Source organism: Balaenoptera ricei, chromosome 7, assembly GCF_028023285.1.
Source record: "Balaenoptera ricei isolate mBalRic1 chromosome 7, mBalRic1.hap2, whole genome shotgun sequence".
NCBI lineage: Eukaryota > Metazoa > Chordata > Mammalia > Artiodactyla > Balaenopteridae > Balaenoptera > Balaenoptera ricei.
Window position 1 is genome coordinate 7,450,197 of NC_082645.1, and position 14,626 is coordinate 7,464,822.

The window sequence follows — 14,626 nt, forward strand, 5'->3', positions numbered from 1 at the left end:
CTGGCCTGTCAGACTGAGGATAGGAGAGGATTCGGCACTGCCGTTCCAAAAGACTTCAAGACGCCTCTAAGATCCCAAGGGACAGAAGCAGAAAGCAGACACCTATGTGCCAATCTCGGACCCCTCCAGCGAGGAAGGGGGAAAGTCCTCGGAGACCACGGCCTAAGGAGTTATAAGAGGCAGCCCCAGTCCACACAGCAGGCAGAGCACGTAGAAAAGCTCCTACCCCGGCAAGAGTGAAGGTTAAGAATACCCTTGGCTTTACGAGAGAAACCCACAGAAGACAGAGGGAGAGAGACGCGTCAAGGGACGCCGCCCCCTCAAAGTGAGCTGAAGGAGAGCCCTCACTGTGCGCGCAGGGGTCACGGGGCCTCCCCCGCGTGGGGAGCCTGGCGTCCAGGGTGCAAGGCCCACCGCTGCATCGTTCTGTATCCCCTTCTTCCAAAGCTTATCACTGTGTGTCCTCCTTCCCCCTTGTTCGTGGTGGCCTTGACAGCTCAGGGTACCTCCATCTGCTAGCACACCATCTCCACCCCTTCCCCGGGCCACGTCACAAGGAGCCGAGTGAGAGGTGAATGCGGTAGGGGGAAGCGCCTGGAGGGGTCGAGCCTGAGGGTGCAGGCCTGGCTGTGTGGCTAGGCCTCCAGTTGCCATGCTTGGCTGGAGATCCACTTAGTGTGGAGGAAAAATTTTCTGTCACCCTTGGCCCCTCTGCATCCAAGACCCCTAAAGTCAATGTTTCCATCTCCCTGGGCCCGGCCAGGCGCTCCCACTTGTCTGGAGGCCCTTTGGTCTTTCTGGCTGCAAGGACCCTGGTTCACCCGTCGGGTTTCTGCGTATCTTCCACTCAGAGCTGGGGAGGCTCTGGGCTGGGTGGGGGTGAAGCTGAATTGTTCTGCCAGAAGCAAGATACTCGGACATTTTTTAAGCACGTGCTTTTGGAGGGGTAGATAGTTAATTTTTCCTGGGGATGGGAAGAAAAAGAAGGTGAAGATAAGTAACATTTGTTGTGTCAGAAAAGGTGAGAAGAAAGTTTTCTTATTTAAAACGAGTTACTGAGATTTGCTTGGGCGAAAAACCTCCAGCCAAAAAAAAAGGCGGGGGTGGGGGGGCAGGGGTAAAGACAGAACAAGACAGGCAGAGTCATGCTATTATACTGTTACACTACTTTCTCTACTTCCGTGTGTTTTTCAAAATTTCCATAATAAAAGGATAAAACAATAAAACAATGAATAAATAACTTTTGTTACCCACCTCACCTTCTGAACAAAGAAAAAAACCCCAAAAACCAAAACAAACAACTCGTAAGCGTCAAAACACTGCTGTGGCAGAGACCACCGGGGTGATTCTGCTCGTCACACCACACTGAGATGATGCTTGAAGTTCTCAGTAAAGACATCCTTGGCTGTCACCTGGTGCGTGAGCACTGATTACATTTCATGGAATCTCCTCAGAGCCTTTCGGGACTACAAAATGATACTGTCTGTCTGTTCAAAGCAAATACAGAAAGGGCCCTTTAGGTATTTCTTTCTATAAGAAAAGGGAAAATGTCTCCTCCCTCCTGCTTCTTTCCTGCTGAAGACGGTACGGGGCTCGCTACGTGCCAGACACCCTGAGTTCCGCTCACCGGAGATTACGTCCAAAAGCCAGCGTTATAAAAATGTATGGCTGGCATTCGTCAGAACCAGGCTAGAATCTGAATCTTGGTTTGGTGACCTTGTGACAGACTGTGCTTTGAGAAACACAATTAGTTGGTGTAATAATGCGATTCAGGTGATTCCAGAGTATGTGTTTTTTCCTGGCAGACTGGTTATTAATAAACCGTCCCAGAGCAAGCAAGCTAATGGGATTTTAGAGACAACCCGATGTTGCCAGTCAAAAAGGCCTTGATCCCAGAAGAGGCTGGATCAGGACGAGGCCATGACCCGGTGCCGGCACGGAGCCCACAGGCGTCATGGGGCTCAGTTAACGTGGAGTCAACTGAAGCATAAAGGGACGATGGCAGTGGTCAAAGGCCACGTTCTGGCTAACACCGTGCTCTGCAGGAAGAACCATCACTGCCCAGGACGGTGCTGGGGACCAGGCGGCAGTGAGGATTCAGAACTGGGGAGCAGAAACGCAAGCAGGTCGGGCAGAGGCACAGACAGGAGGCAGGCAGAGGGCTCTGGGAGGAGAGTCCATCCTGGGATGAAAGTCTGCCTTTTCGAACTGTGTTCCTTCCACAAATGAGATCTTACCTGACACTGCAATACGTAAAAGAGCAGAATTCCTCTGCCTGGGGGAATGGGGTGGAGACTGGGGAGTAGCAAGCAAACCTCAACACCTGTGATGGCCCCAAGTTACCTCAGAGGATCTTGGAAAAAAAATTTTAAGATTTGGGAATGCTAACCTGTGGTGGTTAATTTTAAATTTTTGCCAAGTAAAATGATAAAAAAAAAAAGGAATGCATACTGTCACTATCATTTTATAAGAGAGAGCAATTTTAAACATCAAAAAACAAGGGGACATGCAATTTTTTAAAAAGGTGAGTCCTTTAAGTGAAATACACTTAGCTATCTGAGGAGCATATTACATTCCACCTTCCCCCTTTGAAAACTGAGGCCAGCACCAGGTCCAGCCTGGGGTCTTCTCGGGCTCTGAGGGCCCCACCCTCAGTCTCTGACTGAGAGTAACTGTGCCGAGGAGGCGGGAACGTGGAAACCTCAATCTTGACACGTCTGAGGGAACCTTTCCTTCAGAGATCACCCCAAGCCTTCAGCCTGACAGCCTGCAGTGCAACCATGAGCTTTTCTACTTCACTTTCATTTGCTTTGCTTCTGACAGCTTATACTTACCCTCCTCAACTCATCCGCTTTCTGGTCCTGCTGTCAAAGGGCAGTGCTGGCGTTCACGCAACACGTGAAATGTAATTCTCCTCTGGGCCTCTTCTCTTTGCGCGTTATTTGGGAAGAGCGAGCTCTGATGGGGAGCAGCGGGTCCCTATCTGTTCCCTGTCAGCTCCAACTCCTGCCGGCCACAGGGGCTCCCAGGCCCGGAGCACCTCGCCTGGCCACTCTGCCCAAGGCCAGGTCCTTCTCGTTGGAGAGAGGCCTTCCCTGACCACACCCTCTACATTAGTCCCCGCCAAGGCAATGGCTGCAAGTACTTCTTACTTGTTACTACTTGTTTATGAGGGTCTGCTTCCTAGCTTGCTCTCTGTCTCCCCGACCACAGTGCAAGCTCCCGGACACAGGGACCCAGTCTGTTTTATGACCTGACGTATCTATCCCAGGGCCGTGGCAGGAGCTGGAAGAAATTTGTTGAAAGGACGAGAGAATCTGAAACGCCTACGGTTGTGGTTCTCAAAAGTTAAGTTACAAAAAAGGGAAGGAGAAGTAGAGAAGAAAAAGACAAGGAAGGGAGAGGGAAGAGCCTTAAAACAGGTAAGGACCAAATTACTGGTATGGAAAGATTGTATTTTTTATTCCGCTGACCACACCCCAGGATACAACTACCTTTAGCCGCCCCCTGTATTTTCAGCAATCTCTAAATTCACTAAAACCACATGGATTTACATTAGAAAGGGGGAAAAAATTCCTGAAAATAAAGCTGATGAGACAGATCTTGGCAAGCAACAGAATGAAGTCTCCTTTCTGGAAGTTTTCTTAAGAAAAGAGCACGTTTCCTTCTGGAATGATGGAGAATAATCCTGCCCAAATGCAGGGAGAAAAGACAGGGGCAAACAAAATTCATCTACGTGTGGGTGTGACAGGTGCCAGACACAGACTAGATGCTCTCCTCTCTCATCTGACCCAACAGGGATGAGGTCCCTCCCCACCTGCACAGCTGGCGAGTGGCAGGATCTGAACGCAAGCCTGCCACACTCAAATTCACTCTCCTCCCATGTGGCTTCTCAAGGTCCCTCCCCAGTCTAAGACTGGGAAGAGGGAAAATGCTAGACCTGAACCCATAGCAAACACTGTTTCCAGGTGGGCTGATGATGCCATTTTACTTGTGAGTTTAATGTGGTTACCGAGTGTTAGGAAATTGAAGTGACGTTTCTTAGAATGTTCAGTTAGAGCCTCAAGATGGGCCACAGAACGACGCAATCGCGATGCACGCTTTACTGTCACATCGACTGCCAACTTGCTATCTCCCATTTCAGACCAGTGGAAAAACAAAGCAATGCTCTGGTTTGCAAAGGCTCATCTGGGGGTGAACACAAATCTCGCCCAGCCTTACATGCCAGCCCAGCCCTCCTCTTACCTCCTTGAACTCTTTCACAGTCTTAAAGTACAGCCTCTGTTTTTCTAACAGTTCCAAGTACTGGTCGTTCAACTGGTCTCTTCTCATTTTGTTCTCTTGCTTCTTCTTCTCCATCTGTTGAAACAGTTTGGGAAACGGTGATGAAAGGCATGTTCTGACCAAGGGCGGCTGGCAATGTCCAACTATTACTAACACTTTCATGAATTTCCTTCCAGTAGTTTCCTTCTATGCATCATTTCTGAGGTTGGTTTATTTATTTGCATAATATTGCACAGAGACTCTATAATTTTTCAGCAATTCTCCTATCACTGGGCGTTAACTGTTTCATTTACAGTAAGTCCCCTATATACGAACCTTCAAGTTGTGAACTTTCAAAGATGAGAACGTGCATTTGCGTGTCCAGTCACGTAAGTTAGTTCACGTGTCTGGCATACGCTGTCATGTGTGTGCATCCTCTACAAGTGGTTGTGCTTTTGTGTACTTTACTGTACAGTACTGTATAGAGTACCGTAGTACAGTATCTTTATTTCAAGCCCAGGATGTCCGGAAGCAAGTGTAAAAGCAGCGGTGATGGAGCTGGTACTGTGCTGTACTTTTCAAGGTGCTATACTGTAAGATTAAAAATGTTTTCTTTATATTTTTGTTTGTTTTTTATGTATTATTTGTGTGAAAAGTATTATAACCTATTACAGTACAGTACTGTATAACTGATTGTGTTAGCTGGGTACCTAGGCCAACTTTGTTGGACTTAAGAACAAATTGGACTTACGAATGAGCTCTTGGAACGGAGTTCGTTTGTAGGGGACTTACTGTAATGAGTCTTTGTGTGTGTGAATGTAAACAATTTCACAAGAAACAGGCAGGCAGTTCCCTCTTTATTCAGCAACTCTTCCATGGACACCTCATCTGTTACTCGCACTCACTGCTCGTCTGTTCCGTGTACACCCTGCACCTGACAGTTCTGGGGAAACCTGAGCTCTGGGGTACACACCCCCCCCCGCCACCTCGATCTGAGCAGGACCCATCATGACACCCAGATACGGAGGGCTATGATTTTGTTTCTTGTAAATAAACACAACAAAAGACATCCATCCAAATGAGCACTGTTCTGCAGAGCAGACTTACTCCATTCGAGTGCCAGTCAATATTCAGACCCTACCTGGAACCCTCGTTGAGAACTGCTTTTGGAGTCAACAGAATGAATTCACTTAAAACAGACAGTCCTTGGGTGCCTGCTACGGGCCAGGTGCTGCTGTCAGGCACCAGCAGCACAGACCCGAGAGGAGAGAGCCCTCCCTGCCCCGGGACCCGACCATCCTTCTGGTGCCCGGCCACCTCGCGGGGGCACGGGCACAAGGGCTGCCTCCTTCGCTGGCCAGCTACTGAGGTGCCTTCGCCATGAAGCCTGGGGGAGGATGGAGAGAAGGAAGGGGTCGGGCCCATTTCTTTCCCCAGGAATGCATCAGAGAGTAAACAAAGGGGAAGCCAAAGGGGAAAAACCCCAGTAACTTCCCGTTGTTCTTTACTATGAACAAGAGCATCTCCCTGAGGACGAGCATGGCGACTGGAAAGGTCCCCGCACTGAGGCTGGGTGGTTACAGGCCTGCGGTTGGCCAGGCTCTCTGCCCCCACTTCCCTCTCACCCCAGATCATCAAGAAGGGACTCCACTCCCTCTTGCAAGAGAGCCTGTCCACCCTGGGTAAGGGTCCACGCACGGGGACAGGTGCTGCCTCAACTTTGCCCTCATTTTTGACGTTGAATAGTCTTGTCACCAGTGACATATTTTTACTTTTTTCTTTTTTTTTTTGCTCTTTTGACATGATTTTATTGATGTCCTTAATAGTAAGATGAATATTTTGCTACAGGGAAAGGGATATGGCAAGCTTTTGCCCGCAGTTCATCTCTGGTGAGATGGGATTCCAGGCAGCTTGAATGAGTGCATTTTTAGGACAGGTCCTACAGGCAATCCTTCCTTTCATGTGTTTACACTCTGGTTGCCCTCATTGGACCACTTTGCCCCAGGATTGTGAGAGGAGTGCCCTAAGTCCCCAGAAGGTTTCACTGCCGTGCCCGAGGACCAGGTGTGTGATATGTTTTAAAAACACGACCAAAAGCAAGAGACACTGGAAGCACTAGTTAGGATTTGTCTGGCTATGGTAGTGGGAGGCTGTGGCTGCGTGTCCGGCTTCCAGACCGTCAGCAAGTCTTCTTTCCTACTGACAGAGTGGCCCCTGCAGAGCCACAGAGCGTGGAAGTCCCCACGCTGCGCCCCGTCTGGATGGTTCTCTGCAAAGCTATCTCTGGAGCACCCACACCCCTCTTCAGTTCCTCTCTTTTCTCTTCTGACTTCTGAGACTCAATATCCTCTCACTTTAGCAGAGTTCAGCAATTACTTGCACTTTTTACAGGGGGTTCCTGGAAACTAAAATGCTCTTAAGATGCTAAGGAATGAATCCCTAACGGTAGAATGTCAGGAACCAAAGAGCCAGTGAGGATGTGATTCTGGGCAAGAGAGAAGGCCTGCTGGTGAAAGTCAGTTTCCTCATCTGTGAAATGGGGGGAACCCCACTCACTTAAGAGGGCTTTTAGGAGGATTAGCACAGTGCTTGGCACATGGTAGGTGTTCAGTCCACAGAGCTGTTGCTAAGAACAGCCCGTGAACGACCAGTGCAGGTAGCCCATGGAGCTGGCCTGCCCACTGCAGGGTCAGAGGCCTGGTGGGACCCCTTGCAGAGACACTGAAGATGTGTCTTCAGAATTGAGAGCACATTCCCAGGACAAACAGAAGAGGCCTGCTTTCCCCAGGGCCTTCTTCACCACCAGTGTGAAACCCTGGCTGCATTACAGAAAGGAAACCATCTGACCTTCATTCGATTTTGCTTAATTCCTTCTACGATCTGTTCCATCTGACGTAAAAACTGGTCCCGGGAAGCGGGGGAGGCCATGGCTCTGAAAGAAAGACCAGCAGAGGTATGACCAGCAAACAGGACTCTCAGAAAAGAGGAGGCGCCGAGGAGTCAGCCCTGTACCCAGATAACGCCCCAAGACGCAAGCAGGCATTTGCAAGGCAGGATGGACCCGTGGGGCCCCCGAGATTCCAGGCAGCCAAAGATTCTAAACTCCGAGGAAGGCATGAAAACTAGCCTGGTCTTGTAACTGAATAGTAATCTTCTTTTCCCACTCTCCCTATAGTTTTCTTACTAATACATATTTTCTTAAATAAAATAAAACGTGACTAAAATTAACAATTTTTTTTTTTAAATTTTGAATGATGGCAGGCTCTGCTTAAGAACCTTAGTTTTTAAAAATCTGCAGATTTAGAGGCACTGCTCAAGACTGAGAGACATTTTCTGAGATTTTCCTAAAACCAGGCTGGGAAACCTGGTCCTGTTTCCAGGAATAGCAGCTAAAGAAGTGATGTCCTAAAACATGCCCCTTCACCTCCAGTTCTGCAGAGGAAATGACATCAGAAGGATCACAGCACACGGATACAAGAATAAGAATTCTTCCAAAGGACAGGCTGACAGAAAGCAGAATTCGCCACAAAAACACTCAAACCTCAGCTTCTCTCAATGATCAGGGGATAAAGACGCAGGCACCATTTTTAGAAATGTCACAAGGTTGTTAAGTCACTAACTGAATCTGAATATTAAATGGGGCTGTGAGGATTTTTGTTTGTTTTTAGTTAGAAATGAAACTTAAAGTCTAGAGCTTGTTATCCATTAAGATCTTAGTTGCTGGTCACCTGCCAGGGGACAGCAGAGACCTGTGCTGGAAGGAGAGGAAGCCTGATGGACGGAGAGCCAGCCTGGGGCTGCCCGGATGGTGGGCAGGCCAATGGCCATGCTTGAGGGCTGGTATGATTTGGGTACAGATGGGCCTTGCCATCCAACTTTTGGAGAACATATTTATACCTGAACAAAGTAGTTTAGAGTATGCACATGACTTAAAAGACAAAATCTACCACAAGATTTGAAAAGTATTTTAAAAAATCATATAGATTATTTCATTATTTAAATTTTATTTTATCTTATTTTATTTTTTGGCTGCGCCACGCGGCTTGTGGGATCTTAGTTCCCCGACCAGGGACTGAAGCTGGGCCCTCGGCAGTGAAGGTGTAGAGTCCTAACCACTGGACCGCCAGGGAATTCCCTCGTTATCTAAATTTTAAAGTATCTCTATGTGCTCAAAAACAAATGTTATTAATCTAATCCTAGAAGGACAAAAGTAATCTATGAAGAAATCATAGTAGTTAGGCATAGTCAAATTATTTGAAAGTTCACCTTTTCCCTAAGCTATTCCTTGGTGTTTTTAAAATTCACTGTATCATTAAGTTTTTGCAAGAACTCAAGCTCTGCGTAAACCAAGGCACATCCGCACGCAGCAGCAGGGGTGAAAGCGTAAGAATCCCACCCTGGGCACTGAGCCTTGCTCGATCAGGCAGAGGTGAGCCAACAAAAGCGCAGGGCACACGAGCTACTGACAGGAGGAGGACCGAGAGCACTTACTGTGAGAAGTTCTCATGAACTGAGTTCAGCAGGCTAATCTGGGGAGGAAAGAAGAACAGAAACAAGCAAAGGCTGAAAGATGCCTGTGCTAACCCCAGCCACCGCAAGCTTGTCATGTGTCTCTGGAGGCTGATGCTGAGATGAACACACCTTGTTCGCACAGATGAAAGTAACATGAAAAAAAAGAGCAACGTGTTCTCACCTCCAGAGTTTCCCCGGAGCATCTAGCTTCCCACAGCCATGACCACAGGAATGACGGAACCCAAATCCCAGCTGGGAAGCCTAAGCCAACACTAGGGCCCTTAGGGCTGCACCACAGCCCTTTCGATCTCACCAGACACTGCCCTTTATTTTCAGGGCCATCAGCTTAGCAGAGGGTCAGTGGGCGCGGAGGGTGACAACACTGTGCCCGTTCGTTCTACTCCTTCCCACAAAGTCTCTGCCAATGCGGCCAGCTGCCGGGCGGCCCTGGGAGCCTCCACGGGGGGAGGGTGCGCCATTCAAGGCCCCTCTCCCCTAGAAATGCCATAGCCCGCACCTAGGACCCTCTATCTGTCCTGATGATCATCCAGGGCAGGCCTCTGAGTCTGGAGTCTAGAAACCTAGGTTCTCTTTCTGGCTCTGTCACTGACTCGGCTTGTGAGCTCAGGACTGGGCATTTACTATACTTGGACTCAGGTTCACACTCTGTAAAACGGAGATGATATTCTTGGCCTTGTGACTCCACAGGCATGTTGAAAGCTAAAATATCACAGGTATAAATAGACTTGAGATAAAATGTACAGTTTATCCAAATGCAAACTTCTAACCGCATTAGTATGGCTTGGAATTAAACAGCCCCACCCCCTGCATACTCCTTGTTTTTACAAGAATGCAACAATTTTAAACACTGCTGATGAAGAAAGGTCAGTGGGGTTCGAGCCTTCCTCAGAAGGGGCTGCCCGTCTTCCCTCACCAGGCGGGAAGACCCCAAGGCCAGGGCGTGCAGCAGAGGTACCCCCAGGGCTGACGTAAATCCCCCAAACGCACTCGGATCATCTACTCTAACGTTTAGCAGATGCCTGTTCTGTGCCCATCACTGGGTACGGCCCTGGATACAGAGAAAACAGAACCCAACCCCTCCTCAAGGAGTGCCTCTCGGAGAAGAGACATTGATCTGGTTTGACTGACAAGAGGCAGTCAAGGACGGTACTCACTGATGTCTCCATTTGGGTCCAGGTAAAAGACACATCTGTAATATTGTTCTTAGTAAAGTGGTAATTAGTGCGGGTTGCAGGATGATGATAAAATAAAAATAGGTTCTGTCACCCTCAAGGGGAGGGGGAGGCAGGAGCTAACACATATCACCACGAGCGAGGGACTTCACAGGCATTGCCTCGTTCTGTCTCCATCACTGCAGGAGTTCTCCCCGTTTTACAGGTGAGGAAGGTAAGGCTGCACTGACACCCAAACCCGTGTGAGTCCAGAGTGCCTGCTGGAGCCGCCACACTGCTGCCGACGGGAAGACAGCGCTGCTTCTTCCTAGACACAGCTGCACACCTGCCCCGATCGTCTGCCTTCCATCGAGGGCCCTGACCACCAGCGGATCTGGCCTGAGCCAGAGTCACACGGAGGGGCAGCCCCGGTCACCCCTCCCACTCCTGCTTTCGTTCTCACAATTCTTTTAGTTCACGCCTCTTGTCTGCCGCTGAGGATTCAACCGCCACCTCCCCCCGTCAACTCTGACAGCCCACCCTCCCCATTTCCTTTAGCTGGTTCTTTCCTTCCTCTAAAACTCAAACTACAGTTTCACCAACTCCAGGCCCTCCTCCGTATGCAGCTCTCAAGCTTCCAGGATGTTTCTTTTTATGACGTCGTCTCTCACGAGGCACCACACAGCTGCTGGCCACCCTGCGCAGTGGGAGCCCCGACGAACCCGCACTTTCTGACTCTGGACCCGGCACTGGGCACACGACAGGTGTTCCTCCCACTTCAGCCGAAGGCGTCGCGACACCAGGTCCGTGTGAACTTCCCGCGCTGACAGCACGGGTAGCTGCTCATCTGATTATGCTTCTTCTTTCTATAAAGGCTCTTACCTCTTTTTCCAAATAAACCTTTTTGTCATCCAGGGTATTATACAGAGTGAAGAACTGCTTGGTTTCTTTGTGCACTGCTGAAACTGCAAATGCAAAGAAATCAGCACATGAGTGAGAAAATGTATCAGAACAATCCTGCGTACCCTCTCCCCGCGGAGGCACCGCAGGACTCGGACCTGCCAGCGCTGGCTCTCACTCGCCGTCTGTGCGGAGGCCCCACGGGGCACACAGGCCGGCGCAGGGCTGCCGCAGGCTGACGGCACGCGTGTGGCAGCCAGGACGCGGAGCCAGCGGAAGCTCCCTGTCGGCGTGCGGGGCGCGGGTCTGTCCGAAGCCCTCCCGGTGAGGGGTCCCGGGAGGAAGGCGGAGGGACGAAGCAGCGCCATGCCAGCTCTTCCTGCCTGCGGGCTCCCTCCCTTCCCACGCCCCTCAGCAGCAGCAGCCACAGCCGGCTCACTTTCCTGAAGCCCGTGCTTAGGGAGAAAGAGTTAACTTAAGGCAGGAACTATTTTCTGCTGAGAAACTGCCATCGTTGACACCTGCCCCTGATCACCTGAGTCAAATGGGAGGACCGCATGAAACATCAGGGTGGTGGGGTTAAGACGCGAAAGGAAGCGTGCGTCTGGACCCATGTTCTGAGTAGGGACAGTGCTCCGGCTTGAAGCAGGAAGGATGGCTGAGACGCCAACATCTCAAGGGAAGATCTGGGGTATATTCTGAAAGAAGACTTGGAGTTTTCCAAGCGGGAACTGCAGGGCACTGGCCTCCTGGGCCTGGGACCAGCTCACAGGGGTGGGGGACACAGGGACTGCAGGGGGGCCAGCTGGCCCAGACAAGGCAGGACTTAGGATTCTGAAGACTGTCCACCCAGTTATGGGGAGCTATTAAGTATCAAGGCTTTTAAAGCAAGAGTGTAAAATGATCAAATTGTGTGTGAGAAAGACCCCTCAGGCAAGAGTGCAGACAAGGGGTTAGACTCTGGGCAGTGATGAGAAGGTGGCTGCAGCAGAGACGACAGGGGGGTCTAAGTGGGCTTGACAGCGATCTCAGTGACCGAGGGGAAAGACGGGGAGGGAGGCAAGTTCAGTCTTGTATGTGCTGAGTTTGGGGTACCCGGGAGACAAGCAAGAGTGGGAGCCCAAGGAAGGGGTGATGGTCCAGGATCTGTTTACAGAGGATGTGAGCTGGGCCTTGAAGGATTTTGTCTAACAGAGTGAAGAAGGGGTCCCAGGCGCAGGTTAACAGGAGTCAAGGCCTAGGATGTCAAAGTGCATGGTGTGTTCAGAGGCAGCGTGTGGACTGAGGAGGCCAGAGTGGGGACTGAGGGCAGGAAATCGGGACCTCCAGGCAGGCCACTTAGACTGGGGAGGATCCTGGGCAGGATGAGGAGAGAGGCTTTCTTCAGCGGGTCTAGGAAGCGCCTGAGGATTTGCCACTGGAGAGAAGTGATGTGACTGGATGGGTGGATGACGGGCTCACAAGGGGCTGCAGACCAGCTAATGCTCGCTGGGCTGAGCTAGGATGCCAGGGAGGACAGATATGGCAGCAGCATGCGCTCACTGATTTAGGCCGAGGGAGACCCAGTCCTGAATCCCTGGGTGAACGTGGTGCTGTTAAAGGCAAGGACCACACGAGCAAGAAGGTTTGCAGAGGAGAAGAACAATGGGCGAAGGCTGATCTAGAGATGCCGGGGTCACGAGGTTCCGTGTGACGTTGGAAAGTGGAGCCCGATGACTGACAGGGATGAGGGTGGGCTAGAAGCATCGCTCTCAGAGCTCAGTCAGCGTTAAGTATCTGTCCAGGGAGAGGGCAGTCAGAGCTCCATGGTGTTTCTCCTGGGCTTCTGGGCTACATGACATGAGTGGGCCTGACGATGAGCTGGGGGCCCTCCCAGGGGTGGCTTTCATGGACGGCGCCACCACGCTGAAGTGGGACAGAGCCCCTCGCCTCCTGCCCCTCCCAGGGTCAGCCTCGGGAGCTTGTGTGTGGTCGATGCACCTACTCTGGCGGTAGAGTTCGATAAATCTCTTCTGATACTGTATTAGCTCGGCTCTGCTGGGCACTTCGTCAATCCTGCGATGCAAAATTGCTATTTCTCGGTTTCTTCGAGCCTAGATGCAAAAGGGAGGGCGAGACAGCACTGTTTGGTGAAAGGCCTCACGTGCCCTCTGGGGAGCCAAAACACTGCCCCCACCCACCGTGTGCCCACACACCCGCCCTGGAATGCAGGCACCCGACGCGGCTGCGGCCTGAGGCGCGCGTCTCAGACCCTGACTCCCCCGGCAACACAGGGAGAAGGCGTCAAAATGATGGATCGGAGGGAGGATTCTGAACGGGAGGGCATGTGTGGATGGTGCCGCCAGCCAGCCCACCAGGCCCCCAAGGACTCCAGAGCAGCTGACTCCCGGCGCCAGGCAGGGACCAGGCAACAGAAGTGCTTCCCAGGTGACAAGGGGGCTGCCCTGCTGCCTCCGTGCAAATCCCAAATCCCTTAGCGTGTTTGGAAAGCTCCTACAGTTCCCTCCCAAAGCAGCTTTCTGGCACTTTCCCCCTCCTGTGAAACGAACTGGGCTCTTCTAGCTGAACTGCCCCAGGTGCATCCGGGGAGGCAGGGCTGTGCGTGGCACCGGGGAGACCTCGGGCTCCGAGGCGGGCGGCTTCCCCGAGGGGCAGCGCTGAAGAGGGCCACCCAGCTCCCACCACAGGTTCACGGCCTCCCCGTCCTCCCCGTCTCCTGGCCCACTTGATCACAGCGGCAGACGGGGACCTCTAATTCATTAGGGTGCAAAAACCCCTCCAGGCGCAAAACCCACTATCGACTCTCGTGATCAAACCAAAATAGTGCCTGCTGCTCCGGCTAGAGTGGAGGGAAAGATGCACCTCTCCCTGTGGCCAAGGCTGCACCGCCCATGCGTGCTCAGGCTCTGGCTCCTATACCTTCTCAGGAATCCAAAGATAAAATCATGCACTCTTTTCACTGTTTCTTTAACCTCTCCTTTTCTACTGGCTTCTTCTCATCGGCATTTAAATACGTTCAAGTCCCTGACCCTTAAAAAGGCCCTTCCTTAAACCCTGATCACCTTTCAGCTTCCATCTGTCTCCTCCCTTTAACAGCACAACTTCCCGAGAGCAACGTGCCCCACTGGCTCTGACCCCTCCACTCCCCTCGGTCGCCCTTCAACCCACTGCCGCTAGCTGCTCCCAACACCCACTGGCACCACTCTCACCAAGGTCACCGCAGACCTTCTCTCTGCACCTATGGCAATTCTCAGCTTCCCGCTTTCCTGACTTCTGGCAACACCGACCCTTCTCTCCACTGGGCTCTCTGCTCAGCTGCCACGAGACCTCGGGCTCCTGTTTTCCCTGGGCCTCCGGCTGCCCGGTTGGTCTCAACCCTCATTGGTGGAGTCCTTCTTTCCCTCTTCTTGGCCTGTATTTTCACATCCTAGGTTATCACCTATACAGCGCTGACCCCCAGATCTCCAGCCCAGACTGTTCCTACTTGGGTGAGTACCCCAACCTTTAAAGGCCCTAAACAGATCTCATGAACACTTCTATTCACACTCCCATCCCCTTCAGCCCTATCCTTTCTCCTTTAGGCTTTTGCTCAATGAATAACACAAGGATCCACGCTGGTGCCCAAGTCAGAAATTCCCCCACCATCCTCGACTCCACTTTTTCTCTAACCCCTCCCAAGTTCCATGGATACAGCTGCTCAGCCTCTCACCTGCCAGTTTATTTCTGTCCATTTTCACTGACCCAGCCCTGGCTCAGGCTTCAGCAGGCTTAGGGCTCTA

The 14,626-nt window shown here is 51.4% G+C and overlaps 1 protein-coding gene across 2 annotated transcripts in view; it reads right to left on the reverse strand.

The window, feature by feature from the left end:
• Positions 1-14,626, reverse strand: part of CCDC93 (coiled-coil domain containing 93) — a 91,599-nt gene that overhangs the window by 5,327 nt on the left and 71,646 nt on the right. For both annotated transcript variants that reach the window (XM_059927636.1, XM_059927635.1), the window contains exons 19-23: positions 12,832-12,940; positions 10,830-10,912; positions 8,755-8,792; positions 7,111-7,195; positions 4,246-4,359 (exon numbers count right to left, since the gene is read on the reverse strand). In XM_059927636.1, coding sequence (XP_059783619.1) covers positions 4,246-4,359; positions 7,111-7,195; positions 8,755-8,792; positions 10,830-10,912; positions 12,832-12,940 — 429 coding nt within the window. The remainder of the gene's footprint in view (positions 1-4,245; positions 4,360-7,110; positions 7,196-8,754; positions 8,793-10,829; positions 10,913-12,831; positions 12,941-14,626) is intronic.